Consider the following 15,455-nt stretch of genomic DNA (forward strand, 5'->3'; position numbering starts at 1 on the left):
AGTTTGTTAAGGATAATGGTCTCTAGCGCCATCTATGTCCCTGCAAAAGACATGATCTCATTCTTTTCTATGGCTGCATAGTGTTTCATAGTGTGTATGTATGTACCACATTTTTTTTATCCAGTCTATTGTTGGTGGGCATTTATGTTGATTCCATGTCTTTGCTATTGTAAATAATGCCGCAATGAACATGTGTGCCTGTGTTTTTGTAATAGAATGATTTCTGTTCCTTTGGGGATATACCCAGTAGTGGGATTGGTGGTTCAAATGATAAGGAAAATCCTTTCAACCAAACAGTTTGAGTTTTTTAAATACCTTCTCAGAAGTAGTTGAATCCATTTCTTACTACCATTCTAAGAAACCATGCCTTCAAAAGTCATTTGCATCATAATGCCAAGTCCGTAGCCTTTTTCTCAGTTCTTTCCTTCACTTCTGGAGAATGTTACAGTTAGACCATATCTTTTATCTTGAAACTTTTATTTTCCCTTGATTTCAATGAAAACTGCTTAGAAATAATTTTTCTTCCTATTTCTCTGATTAGTTTTCAATTCTATGTAGTTCTATGTTGATTATTATATATATATATATATTTGTCTAGGGTCTTTGTTATTTTCTTTTCTCTGTTACCTTGATTTTATTGACTATACTTATCTCTTCTTTTGGAGAATATCCACTTCTATCTCCGACCTTAGTCCTTATCTTAACCTTTACCATTGTTCCAGACTTCACATTTTCAGATAGGTCTGCTTTTTCTGACTCGACCTATTAAACTGAACTGACAGGCTAAAAGTAATAAACCTTCATCACAAACTTATACCACATAAAAAATTAATTGGAGATGCATCAGGAATCCAAACGGGAAAGGTAAAACAAAAATGCTTCTACAAGAAAATAGAGAAGAATATTGGCCAGGCATGATGGCTCATGCCTATGATCCCCACACTTTGGGAGGCCGAGGCAGGTGGAGCATCTGAGGTCAGGAGTTCTAGACCAGTCTGACCAACATGGTGAAATCCCATCTCTACTAAAAAAAAAAAAAAAAAAAAAAAAAAAAAATACAAAAATTAGCTTGGCATGGCGGCGGGCACCTGTAATCCCAGCTACTTGGGAGGCTGAGGCAGGAGAATCGCTTGAACCTGGGAGGCAGAGGTTACAGTGAGCCAAGATCACACCATTGGACTCTAACCTGGGTGACAAAGTGAAACTTTATCTACAAAAAAGAAAAAAAATAAAGAAAAAAGAAAATACAGGAGAATATCTTCATGATTTGCAGATCAGCAAAAATTTATTTTCTTTTCTCGATTTTAATAATGTATTAATCTTTCATTTGATGGTTAGCACTTTTTAATTTTTTAAATTTTTTCTTTCTCTCTCTCTTCTTTTCAATCATTTAAAGCAAATTGAAAAGGTGTAGCACTTTTTTATTTCAAAAAATAATGTATTTTGGCCAGGCTCGGTGGCTCACGCCTGTAATCCCAACACTTTTGGAGGTCGAGGTAGGCAGGTCACCTGAGGTTAGGAGTTCAAAGCCAACCTGACCAACATGGAGAAACCCCATCTCTACTAAAAATACAAAATTAGCTGAGCATGGTGGTATATGCCTATAATCCCAGCTACTCAGAAGGCTGTGGCAGTTGAATTGCTTGAACCCAGGAAGTGGAGGTTGTGGGGACCCAAGATTGTGCCAATGCACTCCAGCCTGGGCAAGAAGCAAAAACCCCATCTCAAAAAAAAAAAACAACAGTTTTTCCCGGGTTCAAGTGATTCTCATGCCTAAGTCTCTCAAGCAGCTGGGATTACAGGTGTACACCACCACCTTTGGCTAATTTTTGTATTTTTTGGTAGAGACAGGGTTTCACCATGTTGGCCAAGATGATCATGAACTCCTGACCTGAAGTGATCTGCCTACCTCTGCTTCCCAAAGTGCATCAAAGCTATTTTTAATATGGAAATAAAGAGCACCCAGATGAGAACAAGCAAAAGCTATTCACAGCAAAAGAGTCAGCTGTTATCATTTGCATTTGGCAGAGACTCAAAAGCGGACAGAGGAGTGGGAAAGCTTTATAGTGGTGGGGTGGGGGGAGGAGAAGGTTTCAGGTGTGCCCTAATTGGAGGCTCCTGGCATAGGGCCGCTGGAGACAGGCTGATTAGAAGCAGGGCATCCTGTGTGGTTAGGAGGTACATATTTGGCTTTCTTCAGTTGGTCCCAAGTTGGAGGGGGTGGGACCAAAATGTAGGGTATTAAGTAAGTCGTGGTTCTTTTGGGCCAGTGGTTTTTTGTTTTCATTTTTAATTTATAATTGATACATAATAATGATATATGTTTTGATGCATATCTAAATTGTGTGATGACCTAATCAGGATAATTAGCATATTAATCACCTTAAACATTTATTGTTTCTCTGTGATGAGAACATTTAAAAACCTCTTTTTTCGGCTGGGCGCAGTGGTTTACCTCTGTAATCCCAGCACTTTGGGAGAGTGCGGTGAGTGAATTGCTTGAGTCCAGGTGTTCAAAACCAGCCTGGCCAACATGGCATAACCCTTCTCTACTAAAAATACAAAAATCAGCTGGGTGAGGGGGTGCATGCCTGTAATCACAGCTACTCGGAGCCTGCGGCACCAGAATCACTTAAACCATGGAGGCAGAGGTTGCAGTAAGCCCAGATCGAACCATTGCACTCCAGCCTGGGTGACAGAGCAAGACTATGTCTCACAAAACAAAACTCTCTTTCGCTATTGTGAAATATATATTATGGATAACTCCAGTCATTCTGCTATGAAATAGAACACCAGAACTTATTCCTCTTATCTAACTAACTGTAGCCTTGTACCTGTTGATGAATTTCTCACAATCATCCTGCACCCTACTTCCCCATCCTTTGGTAACTTCTGTTCTACTCTCTACTAGTTTAATAACAACATCTTAGATTCCACATGAGTGAGATCATGGAGTATTTTTCTTTTGTGCCTGGCTTGTTTCACTTAATGTTCTCCAGTTTTATTCATGTTGCTGCAAATGACAGGATTTTACTCTTTTTCTATGGCTAATTTCCATGATATATATTCCACTTTTTCTTTTTGGGACATAGTCTCACTCCGTTACACAGGCTGGAGTGCATTGGTGTGGTGTTGGCTCACTGCAACCTCCACCTCTTGGGTTCAAGCGATTCTCCCGCCTCAGCCTCCCGAGTAGCTGGGACTACAGGCGTGTGCCATCACACCCAGCTACTTTTTGTATTTTTAGTAAAGACTGGGTTAGCCAGGATGGTCTTGATCTCTGATCTGATCAGCCCTCCTCAGCCTCCTAAAGTGCTGGGATTACAGGCGTGAGCCACCACACCCGGCCAATTTTTGTATTTTTAGTAGAGACAGGGTTTCACTGTGTTGGCCAGGCTGGTTTCAAACTCCTGACCTCAAGTGATCCACCTACCTTGGCCTCTCAAAGTGCTGGGATTACAGGCATGAGCCACCTAGCCCAGCCTCCACATTTTATCCTTGTTGACAAACATTTAGGGTGATTCCATATCTTGGCTATTGTGAATTGAGCCAGTTGTTATAGTGGTTATTGTTGGCTTCCTGGACTGGTTAATCGAGATAGTCTGACATCATTGACTCATTAGTTTAGATAGTAGGTTGGCTTCCTGGGCTGGTTGCTTCAGGTTGTGAGTCAGAATTCTCTCTCTCTCTCTCTCTCTCTCCCCGTATATATATATACATATACATATATATACATATATATATATGGTTCAGCTGTAACTGTAATAGGTCCATTGTTCAATGCATGCAGCAAGTGATTATGCTGAAACACTGGGTTGCAGCAGAGAAAGAGGTTTAATTGCAGGGCTGCCAAAAGAGGAAACAGGAGGAACCCTCAAATCTGCTTCCCCAGGGAGTTTGGGGTTAGAGTTTTAGTTTAGGAGTTTGAGATTGGGCTGAAGTGTGGAGATCATTGATTGGTCTAAGTATGCAAGGTAAAGACATGGCACAGAGAGATGAAGAAACTATATTCTTTTTTTTTTTTTGAGACGGAGTTTTGCTCGTTACCCAGGCTGGAGTGCAATAACACAATCTCGGCTCACCACAATCTCCTGGGTTCAGGCAATTCTCCTGCCTCAGCCTCCCGAGTAGCTGGGATTACGGGTGCACGCGAACATGCCCAGCTAATTTTTTGTATTTTTAGTAGAGACGGGGTTTCACCATGTTGACCAGAATGGTCTTGATCTCTTGACCTCATGATCCACCCGCCTCGGCCTCCCAAAGTGCTGGGATTATAGGCTTGAGCCACTGTGCCCGGCCTTTTTTTTTTTTTTTTTTTAAATCTTCTAGAGCTTTCAGATGAGAAGGTAGAAACTTATATTCTTACATTGATTTGGCTTCTCTATGGGGGTCTTTAAACTGCTTGGTATCAGCTGTTTTGCTATAATTCAGGATCTGCTTATGCAATTTTTTTTTTTTTTTTTTTTTTTGAGATAGAGTCTTGCTCTGTCACCCAGGTGGGAGTGCAGTGGCAGGATCTTGGCTCACTGCAGCCTCCACCTCCCTGGTTTAAGCAGTTCTCCTTCCTCAGCCTCCCAAGCAGCTGAGACTACAGGCTCATGCCACCACAAGCTAATTTTTGTATTTTTAGTGGAGATGGGGTTTCATCATATTGGCCAGGCTGGTCTTGAACTCCTGACCTCATGATCCACCCACCTCAGCCTCCCAAAGTGCTGGGATTACAGGTGTGAGCCACTGCACCTGGCCAATTTTTTTTTTTTTTTTTTTACAAAAAAAAATAAATAAAAATTTTGCTCTGTCACCCAGGCTGGAGTGTAGTGGTACTATCTCAGCTCATTGCAACCTCTGCCTCCCAGGTTTAAGTGATCCTCCGATCTCAGCCTCCTGAGTAGCTGGGACTACCATGCTCAGCTAATTTTTATATTTTTTTCTAGAGATGGGATTTCACCATGTTGCCCAGACTGGTCTTGAACTTTTGGACTAAAGTGATTCTGCCACCTTAGCCCCCCAAAGTACTGGGGTTACAGGCGTTAACCACAGTGCCCATGTACTTAAGCAATTCTTAAACAAAAGCCTTCTGATTCTAACATCAGGGAGCCTATCTGTAGAACAGTAGGGATGCAAATGGTTACAAGGAAGTGGGTCAAAATGCAGCCTGATTAATGGTTAATTATATTTCTGTCCAGAATTCTTGTTAATCTTCTAAGAAAGAGTTCATAGCCATTATCTATTAGTATAATCAGTCTCTTGTTAAAAGATAAAAAACAGGTTCCATCAGAATGGCAAGCCACATCTGGGAGAAGATACTTGCAGTGTGTATATCCAACAAAGTACCTGTATACAGAATATATGTTTAAAAATCCAATTCAGTAAGAAAAAGAAAACCCAGTGGTAAAAATGGCCAAAAGGCTTAAATTAGCACTTCACAAAAGAGGGTATCTTAGCTAGTGCTTATGGTTCCAGCTACTCGGAGGCTGAGGCAAGAGTATCACCTGAGCCTGGATGATTGAGGCTGCAGTGAGGTATGATCATGCCAGTGTACTCCAGCCTAGGTGACAGAGCAAGACTTTGTCTCACAAAATTAAAAAATATAATCATAGGTTATCCAAATTATGAAGCACATGCAAAGGTGCTCAGAGGGGAAATTGCAGTCATCAGGGAAATGCAGATTAGATGAGATACTACCACATCTTTACCAGAATGGCTAAAATTAAACGGTCAGTATTACCAAGTGGTATATAGATTTATAGCAACCATAGCACTCAAACACTGCTGCTGGGACTGTGAGCTGGTACAGACACTTTAAACCTTTCTGGTAGTGTCTATTTAAGCTCAGTGATCCACCATTAACATTCCTAGCTTTTCCTCTGGTAGCAGTGAGTGTTTACATCCACCAAAAGACACATACAAGAATATGATAGCTAAAAACAGGAAATATCGCAGATGTTTATCATGAGTAGAATTTATTTATTTATATTTATTTATTTTTTGAGACAGAGTCTCGCTCTGTTGCCCAGGCTGGAGTAGAGTGGCGCGATCTTGGCTCACTGCAACCTCCGCCTCCTGGTTTCAAATGATTCTCCTGCCTCAGCCTCCCGAGTAGCTGGGTCTATAGGCGCATGCCACCATGCCTGGCTAATTTTTTGTATTTTTAGTAGAGAGGGGGTTTCACCGTGTTAGCCAGGATGGTCTCAATCTCCTGACCTGGTGATCTGCCCGCCTCAGCCTCCCAAAGTGCTGGGATTACAGGCGTGAGCCACTGTGCCTGGCCTATTTATTTATTTTTGAGTTGGAGACTTGCTTTGTCACCCAGGCTGGAGTGCAGTGGTGTAATCTTGGCTCACTGCAACTTTTGCCTCCTGGGTTCAAGCCTGCCTTAACCTCCTGAATAGCTGGGATTATAGGTGCTCACCACCACACTCAGCTAATTTTTCTATTTTTAGTAGAGACGAGGTTTCACCGTGTTGGCCAAGTTGGTCTTGAACTCCTGACCTCATGATCCACCTGCCTTAGCCTCCAAAGTGCTTGGATTACAGGTGTGAGCCACCGTGCTGGGCCTAGAATTTATTTTTAATATTATGTTATTAATGAGATAGAGTACTATGCACCAATGAAAAAGAATAAACTGCTGCTACACCCAACAATATAGATGAATTGTGTTATAGACATAATGTTGAATAAAAGCTGCACACAAGAGTTAATATTGTTTATTTCTGTAAGAAATTCAAAACAGCCCAAACTAATCTATGGTGATAGAGGTTAGTAATGATTTCCCTTTGGTGGACTTGACTGAAAGGATTGTATTGGAATATTGGATATGTTCTATAACTTTATCTGGCTTGTGGTTATATGGGTGTATACATATAAAAATATTTCTTAACCTGTACATTTAAGATTTGTACATTTTAATGCATCTAAGTTATACCTGAATTTTTTTGTTGTTGTTGAGACAGTCTCACTCTTGTGCTCAGGCTGGAGTGCACTGGTGCAATCTTGGCTCACTGCAACCTTCACCTCCTGGTGTGAAGCAATTCTCCTGCCTCAGCCTCCTGAGTAGCTGGAATTATAGGCACACACCACCATGCCTGGCTAATTTTTATATTTTTAGTAGAGACAGGGTTTCATTATATTGGTCAGGCTCGTCTCAAACTCCTGACCTTGTAATCCACCCGCCTCGGCCTCCCAAAGTGCTGGGATTACAGGCGTGAGGCCCTGCACCCAGCCTTTTTTTTTTTTTTTTTGAGACAGAGTTTTACTCCTGTGGCCCAGGCTGGAATGCAGTGGAGCAGTCATGGCTCACTGCTGATGGCTTGCTGCAGCCTTGACCTCCAGGACTCAGGCCTTTCTCCAACCTCAGCCTCCCAAATAGCTGGGACTATAGGTATGTGCCACCACGTCTGGCTAATTATTATTATTATTTTATTGTATTTTTAGTAGAGATGGGTTGTGCTATGTTGTCCAAGCTGGTCTCCAACTTCTGGTCTAAAATGATCCACCTGTCTCAGCCTCCCAAAGTGCTGGGATTACAGGTGTGCACCATGATGCCTGGCCAAAAAATAATTTAATTTAATATGTACCCATTATTTCCTCTTTTAGCTTTCCTTTTTTTTATTTTTTTATTTTTTTGGGGGGGAGGAAGGCAGGAAGGGAGGGAAGAAGGACGGTAGGGAGGAAGGAAGGGAAGAAGGACGGTAGGGAGGAAGGAAAGGATGAAGGAAGGAAGGAAGGGAGGAAGCGGGGAGGGAGGGAGGGAGGGAAGGGAAGGAAGGAAATCAAGCAATGAGAGAGACATTGCCAACCTGGATCTAGAGGTTTACAAGTTGATTTTTTTTTTTTTTGAGAGAAGGAAAGAAAAAAAAATAAGTAAAGGAGAGGAAGAAAGAGGAAGAGAATGAGGGAGAGTAAATGGAAATATTGCTTTATTTTGAAAAAAATTGGGTATTAATAATGGCCAATCAATGTTTCATTTAAGCTTATGGGTAGGTGTGATGTGGTATTGACAAGAATGTATATTTTGTGTGTTTGAAGTGGAGAGCTCTATAAATATTTATTAAGTTTACTTGTTCCGGATCTGAGTTTGAGTCCTTGATATCCTTATTAATTTTCTGTCTCATTGAATCTAAGTCTCGTATCTGGGTGTTAGGATTGTTAGCTCTTGTTGTTGCATTGATCCGTTTACCACTATATCTTTGTTGCTTTAAAATCTATTTTATCCGATATGAGAATTGCAACTCCTGCTTTTTATTTATTATTTATTTTTTCTCTCCATTTGGTTGGTAAATCTTTCTCCATCCCTTTGTTTTGAGTCTTTGTGTATCCTTGCATGTGAAACAGGTCTGGATGTAACATGCCGTTGGGTTTTGGCTGTGTCTTTTGATTGGGGGATTTAGTCAATTTAAATTTAGGGTTACTGCCATTTGATGTTGACCGGCTGTTTTATCCATTCGTTGGTGTAAATTCTTCTTTATGTTGGTGCTCTTTACTTTTTGGTATATTTTTAGAAAGGCTAATACTGGTTGTTTCTTTCTGTGTGTAATGCTTCTTTCAGAAGCTCTTGTAAAGCAGGCCTGGTGGTAATAAAATCTGAGTTCTTGCTTGTTCATAAAAGATTTTATTTTTCCTTCAGTTGTGAAGCTTAGTTTGGCTGGATATGAAATTCTGGGCTGAAGGTTCTGTTCTTTGAGGATGTTGAATATTGGCCCCCACTCTCTTCTGGCTTGTAGAGTTTCTGCTGAGAGATTTTCTGTAAGTCTGATAAGCTTGCCTTTGTGGGTAACCTGACCTTTCTCTCTGGCTGCCCTTAGTATTTTCTCCTTCGTTTCAACCCTGGTGAATCTAACGATTATGTGCCTTGGGGTTGCTCTTCTTGAGGAATATCTTTGTGGTGTTCTCTGTATTACCTGGGGTTGAATGTTGACCTGCTTTGCTAGTTTAGGAAAATTTTCCTGAATAATATCCTGAAGGGTATTTTCCAGCTTGGATTCATTCTCTCCGTCGCATTCAGGTACACCTATCAAACGTAAATTTGGTCTTTTCACATAGTCCCACATTTCTTGGAAACTTTGCTCATTCCTTTTTATCCTTTTTTCTCTAATCTTTTCTTCACGTTTTATTTCATTAAGTTGGACTTTGACCTCTGATATCCCTTCTTCTGCTTGAACAATTCGAGTGTTTAAACCTGTGCATACTTCTCAGAGTTCCTGTATTGTATTCTTCAGTTCCATTAATTCACTCATACTCCTCTCTAAGTTGTCTATTCTCAATAGGATTTCATCAAACCTTTTTTCAAAGTTCCTAGTTTCTTTACGTTGGGCTACAACATGGTCTTTTAACTCACCGAAGTTTGTTATTATCCATTCCTTGAAGAGTGATTCTGTCATCAGGAGGCGCTCGTTCTCCATCAAGCCGTGTTCCATTGTTGATGTGGAACTGTGATCATCTTTAGAGGGAGAGGCGTTCTGATTTTGAGTATTCTCAGCTTTTTTACGCTGGTTTCTTCCCATCATTGTAAATTTATCCTCCTGTCGTCTTTGACATTACCAACTTTCAGATTAGGTCTCTTGAGTGGATGTCCAGGTTGTTAGTTCCCAGGGCCACAGCAGCGGCGTTAAAACTGATGGTACTTTTCTGCCCAGGATTCTCCTGTCTGGCTTCCTTCTTGAGTCCGTAGTAGGTGACTCTGCCTTCCCGGTGCTCCAAACCTCTGTCAGAAGGGAAACCGGTCCTGTTTACTCTGCGCAGAGCGCTGCCACGCCGAGGTGCCGTCACAGCTGCTGCGCCGGGCTCTGGTGTCCTGCTGGGGACCCGTGCGGGTCCTCCGAACCTGTTTACTCTGCTCCGAGAGCTGCCGCGCCAAGGTGCAGGCGGAACCGCTGCGCCGGCCACGAGAGTCGCGCTGGCCACCCGTGTGTTTCCTCCACTGGGGGATCTTCTGCTCCGTGAGCGACCAGAATTTGTCTGAAAGTGTGGCGTCCTCTAGTTCTCCACGCCTTCCCTGAGAGCTGCAATCCCGGGATGTTAGCTATCGGCCATCTTGGATTGTTCTCCTTAGCTTTCCTTTTGTGTATACTCTTTTCCTTAAAATCTTTTCCCAGTCTGGCTTCCCTGTCTTTTGTTAAATGAAACTCTAGCCTCTCAGTTATCTATTTCTAAAATCCTGCCACTCCTTTATCCTGTTTCATCATTCAGCCATTAAATCTTATCAGCTCTTTGTTTATGCACTGTGGGAGTGCAGTGGCCTGATCTTGGCTCACTGCAACCTCTGCCTCCTGGGTTCAAGCAGTTCTCCTTCCTCAGCCTCCTGAGTAGCTGAGATTATAGAAGTGTGCCACCATGCCCAGTTAATTTTTGCATTTTTAGTAGAGATGAGGTTTTACCATGTTGGCTAGGTTGGTCTCAAACTCCTGACCTCAGTTGGTCCACCCTCCTCAGCCTCCCAAAGTGCTGGGGTTACAGGTGTGAGCCCCTGTACTTGACCGTCAGCTATTCTTTGAAAATACCTCCCATCTATACTGTTTCCAAAGGACGCCTGTGCTAGAGTTTTATACTTGATTACAATCATAATTATTGCCAAGGACCTAATTGATTTCCCTGTTTTTCTTTCTTTTTTTTTTTTTTTAAATATATGTATTTTATTGCACCTTAGGTTCTGGGGTACATGTGCAAAACATGCAGGATTGTTGCATAGATACATACATGGTAATGGGGTTTGCTGCCTCCATCCCCCCATCACCTATATCTGGCATTTCTCTCCATGTTATCCCTCCCCAACTTCCCTACCCCACCCCCATTTCCCCGCTTTGAACTCTAGAGTGTTCTGCTTTACACCCACAAACCTATCTTTCTAAAGCACATTCAGGATGTTGTTACCTCTCTGATTGCGTCACTTCCTCTCGTTAAAAGCCTTGGGTGAGCTCCTATCTCTCGCACACTAGGTGCCAATCTGACTTCTAGATGGTGATGGTATTCAAGACGCTCATGGTTTGGCCCAAACCAGGTGTATTACTTCCTGTGAACAAATGTTCTCTGCAAAGTAACTTGGAGGAAAGAGACTATTCCAGTGAACAGTTTGCAAACTGGCAGAACAAAGGGAGTGTGCAGGTTTTACAGTGCCTAGGTTTACAATCAAGTTTGTTTATGCAAAGGAAGGATTGAAACTTGGTTAGTTCTGATTGGTCAGCATAGCCAAGTTCTGATTGGTTGATAGAGCTCAGCCCTGACTGGTTAGTTTTCAAGTCGCAAACCAGAAGTCTGTCAGACATTTCTTTCAAAAGGCTGATTGAGGGAATTCAGGGGGTGGAGATTGGGGGCCCTTGTCCAGTTTATGTTGGGATTGTAAACTCCAACTTGTTCAGCTTGATTATAAAAAGGGAGGTCCTGTGATACTTTTATACATGGTTTTGAGAACAAAGAATACATGACCAATCCCTCCCCCAGCTATAGCTGTCTTGTTCTGTTTTAAACATGGCACCCCTCAGCTGCAGGAGTCCATGTTATCCGTTGGCCTGGGGTGTCCATTAACGTTTTCCATCTATACCCAATCCTTTGGAAGACTGGAATACTTAATATTTCTGTATTTCTAAACCTAATTTGCTCTCTGTTGTATGCACCTCTTTATCTCTCTTTAAATGCATTCTTTATATCAAACCATCTCAAATCATTTCAACCTGGAGGGCTTTTTTTTTTTTTAAATGGAGACAGAGTCTCGCCATGGTGTCTTGCCCAGGCTGGTCCCAAACTCCTTGGCTCAAACAGTCCTCCTGCCTTGGCCTCCCAATGTGTTGGAATTACAGGCATAAGCCATAGTGGCCAGCCAGGGAGGGCATTTATGGTGTGTTTCATGAAATCCATGAATCCCATGAAATTATATGCAAACGTTCCTATAAGTAGGTATTTTTCTGGAGAAAAGGGCTTTTGTCAATAGATTCTCAAAAGCCTATAACTCCCGAAAGTTAAATTGATTTAGTGGGCTTTGAAGTAATATAAATTAACTCATTTTATGTGTGTTCAGCAAAGTTTATGTCTCATTAAAACTTAGTTCTGAATCTGCTGGATGATGAAATAGTTTTGAATGGATAATTATATTTAAAGCTCAAAGTTTCATATTCAGGTAGAATGTTCTCATTCATTTTTTAGTTTCCTAGATGTAGTTCTGTGTGGAATCTTTTTTCCTCAAGAGTCAGCATCTCAGTATTTTTCACTTTGATATCTTTAGTTAAAGGAAATTTTTTTCCTTCCACTCCCACGTGATTATTCCTAAGCTAGTAGACAATACCATTTCTGTATGCTTTGATGTATTATTGCTTTTTAAAATATATTAGTCATTTTTTTCACTCTCTCTCTTTTTTTTAAGATTCCTCTAGGCAATGGAAACTGATCTCAATTCCCAGGACAGAAAGGACCTGGACAAGTTTATTAAATTTTTTGCCCTCAAGGTAATACGTCCATTCTCTTGAGCCTAGAACTGTTAGAAATAACTTCCGTGCTTCTCCCTTTTGAGAACAACTCTCTTTGGAAAGTAGCATAACAGCTTGCAGCTTGCCCATTTTAAGGGATACTTCTGTCTGTTGTAAACCAAACTGTGAGGTGTGGGGGCGGTATTGGGGGTGTAGCTAAAAAGTAGCTTCCAATTTTTCAGCTACTTGTTCAGAATTTTGTCTTTTTTCTTTCTTTCTTTTTTTTTTTTTGCAAGGCTGTTTGCAGAAATGTCAAACCATTATGCCAGGTTATTGGCACAGTATGTTCCCTTTGGGTGGGAACAAAGACTGTCAGCTGGAATAGGCAGCATTTTGGATATCTTTCCTTAAGCTTCAACTAAACCTGAAATGTTCAAGTTTTATATATTCTTCCCTTCCTGGTTAAATGAGGAATTAAAACTGAATTTTTTTTTTTTTTTGAGACGGAATTTTGCTGTTGTTACCCAGACTGGAGTGCAATGGCACAATCTCGGCTTACCTCAACCTCCGTCTTCTGGGTTCAAGCAATTCTCCTGCCTCAGCCTACCGAGTAGCTAGGACTACAGGCGCGCACCACCATGCCCAGCTAATTTTTGTATTTTTATTGTAGACGGGGTTTCACCTTGTTGACCAGGATGGTCTCGATCTCTTGACCTTGTGATCCACCCGCCTCGGCCTCCCGAAGTGCTGGGATTATAGGCATGAGCCACCGCGCCTGGCCAGAACTGAATTTTGAATGCCATGTTTTCCTAAATCTAAAAATCATTTCCACCTTCCCTCACTCCTTCTCTCAACCATTGCCATGATAGAACAATCCATTTAGTTGATTTTAGTCATAAACTTAGGTGGAAGACTTTTGCCATATGGGCCAAATGATATGAATAATTGTGGAATTTTTGTTTTAAATCTTCCATGATGTTATAAGTTTGTGGCAGTGAATATTTAAAACCACAGTTGGACTAATTTCTTTATGTTTTGTTTTGTTTTTTGAGAAGGAGTTTCACTCTTGTTGCCCAGGCTGGAGTGCAATGGTGTGATCTCAGCTCACTGCAACCTCCACCTCCTGGGTTCAAGCAATTCTCCTGCCCCAGCCTCCCCGGTAGCTGGGACTACAGGCATGTGCCACCATGCCCAGCTAATTTTTGTATTTTTAATAGAGACGGGGTTTCACCGTGTTGACCAGGATGGTCTTGATCTCTTGACCTTGTGATCCACCTGCCTCGGCCTCCCAAAGTGCTGGGATTATAGGCGTGAGCCACCGTGCTCAGCTTTCCTTTCTGCCATATGAGAGTATTATAGTTTCCAAGCCTCGACATATAATTCCTTTTATTGGTTGACATTATACTCTCAGAAATATTTACAAAGTTATTCTTTCTGTGTAGTATTTTTTCTATCTGTTCTCAAAAATTAAAATTCTACTCTATACTGAAGTATACTTATGATTAGTTGGCATCTTTTAAACCCTGTATTGGGAGGATTTTAACCCTGATCTGGAGCTAGATTAGTTTGTTAAAACTTTTCATCTTTTTTTTTTTTTGTATTTTTGTTTTCTTTTTTAGACTGTCCAAGTGATTGTCCAGGCTCGACTGGGTGAAAAGATTTGCACTCGTTCTTCTTCTTCCCCAACGGGTTCAGACTGGGTAAAATTCTATTATTTACTAAGGTGTATACTGTAGTGTTTGTCACAAGGAATGAATGTAAAGTTCTCAAGTGCAATAATAAGTAATACTATTTATAGTATTATAAACAACATTAAAATATCTAATTCCATGTGATCCATTTACTTGAAAAGGATGTTCTTATTGAATGTTAATCCTGTATTTATTTGATTCTTAATTTCCTGGAGTAATAGGTGAAAAGCGTAGTCCTTAGAAGACAAAAATTGTATCTTAGCTACTTTTTGTAATGCTAATTACCTTTTTCACCTTGAAATGTGGGGCTCTGATACAGGATTATTCCTTATGGTGAAGGGAGAAGTGAATGAATTGTCTTCCTTCATCAGCCACAGCAGTACTTGCGTTACCCAACATACACTAATTTCTGTTTCCATAATTTTTCCCATGAGTCTTTCATGCAGAAGTCACTTTTGTTTTCCAGTTCAACTTAGCAATTAAAGACATCCCAGAGGTTACACATGAAGCAAAGAAGGCACTGGCAGGGCAGCTGCCTGCTGTCGGGAGGTCTATGTGTGTGGAGATTTCACTTAAGACATCTGAGGTAAGGTTATGGCCAGGTTGGTGTCTTCATTTAGCACTCAAGACTCCTCACACTCTTAAGTCCAATTCATTTCTTAGTCTTATTCCTGCACCTTCCCTCTCTGACATTCATATCAGTCTCTGAGGGGGTCATGGCTTTTTCTTTTTTTTTTTTTTTTTTTGCTTGTTTGTTTGTTTTTTTAGACAGGTTTCGTCACCCAGGCTGGAGTGCAGTGGATTGATCTGTACTCACTGTAGCCTCCGCTTCCTGGGTTCGAGCTATTCTCCTGCCTTAGCCTCCAAAGTAACTTGGATTATAGGAGCCTGCCACCATGCCCAGCTAATTTTTATATTTTTAGTAAAAGTGTTTCGCCATTTTGGCCAGACTGGTCTTGAACTCCTGACCTCAGGTGATCCACCCACCTCAGCCTCCCAAAGTGTTAGGATTATAGGCATGAGCCACTGCACCCAGCCTGTTTTGTTTTTTGAAACAGGGTCTTGCTCAGTAACCCAGGCTGGAGTACTGTGGCACAATCATGGTTCATCGCACCCTCGACCTCCCAGGCTCAAACAGTCCTCCCACCTCATCCTCCTGAGTAGCTGGGACTACAGGCATGTGCCACCATGCGCAGCTAGTTTTTGTATATTTTCTAGAGATGGGGTTTCACCATGTTGCCTAGGCTGGTCTCAAACTCCTGAGCTCAGGCAGTCTGCCTGCCTGAGTCTCTCTCTTAGAGTCCTGGGATTACAGGGGTCATGGTTTTTGAACTTACTATTCCAACCACTTGGTATAGGCTCTTTGCCC

The 15,455-nt window shown here is 41.5% G+C and overlaps 1 protein-coding gene across 50 annotated transcripts in view; it reads left to right on the plus strand.

Annotated features, from left to right (window-relative positions):
- The window catches only part of ATG13 (autophagy related 13), a 69,634-nt gene that overhangs the window by 24,832 nt on the left and 29,347 nt on the right, over positions 1-15,455 (plus strand). For 47 of the 50 annotated variants that reach the window (XM_054240824.2, XM_078340944.1, XM_009008023.5 and 44 more), the window contains 3 exons: positions 12,353-12,434; positions 14,015-14,095; positions 14,553-14,672. The exons of the other annotated variants lie outside the window; for them this stretch is intronic. In XM_054240824.2, the coding sequence (XP_054096799.1) occupies positions 12,366-12,434; positions 14,015-14,095; positions 14,553-14,672 (270 nt within the window). In that variant the 5' untranslated portion in view covers positions 12,353-12,365. The remainder of the gene's footprint in view (positions 1-12,352; positions 12,435-14,014; positions 14,096-14,552; positions 14,673-15,455) is intronic. 50 annotated transcript variants of the gene reach the window in all.

This window comes from Callithrix jacchus, chromosome 10, assembly GCF_049354715.1.
Source record: "Callithrix jacchus isolate 240 chromosome 10, calJac240_pri, whole genome shotgun sequence".
Classification (NCBI taxonomy): Eukaryota; Metazoa; Chordata; class Mammalia; order Primates; family Cebidae; genus Callithrix; species Callithrix jacchus.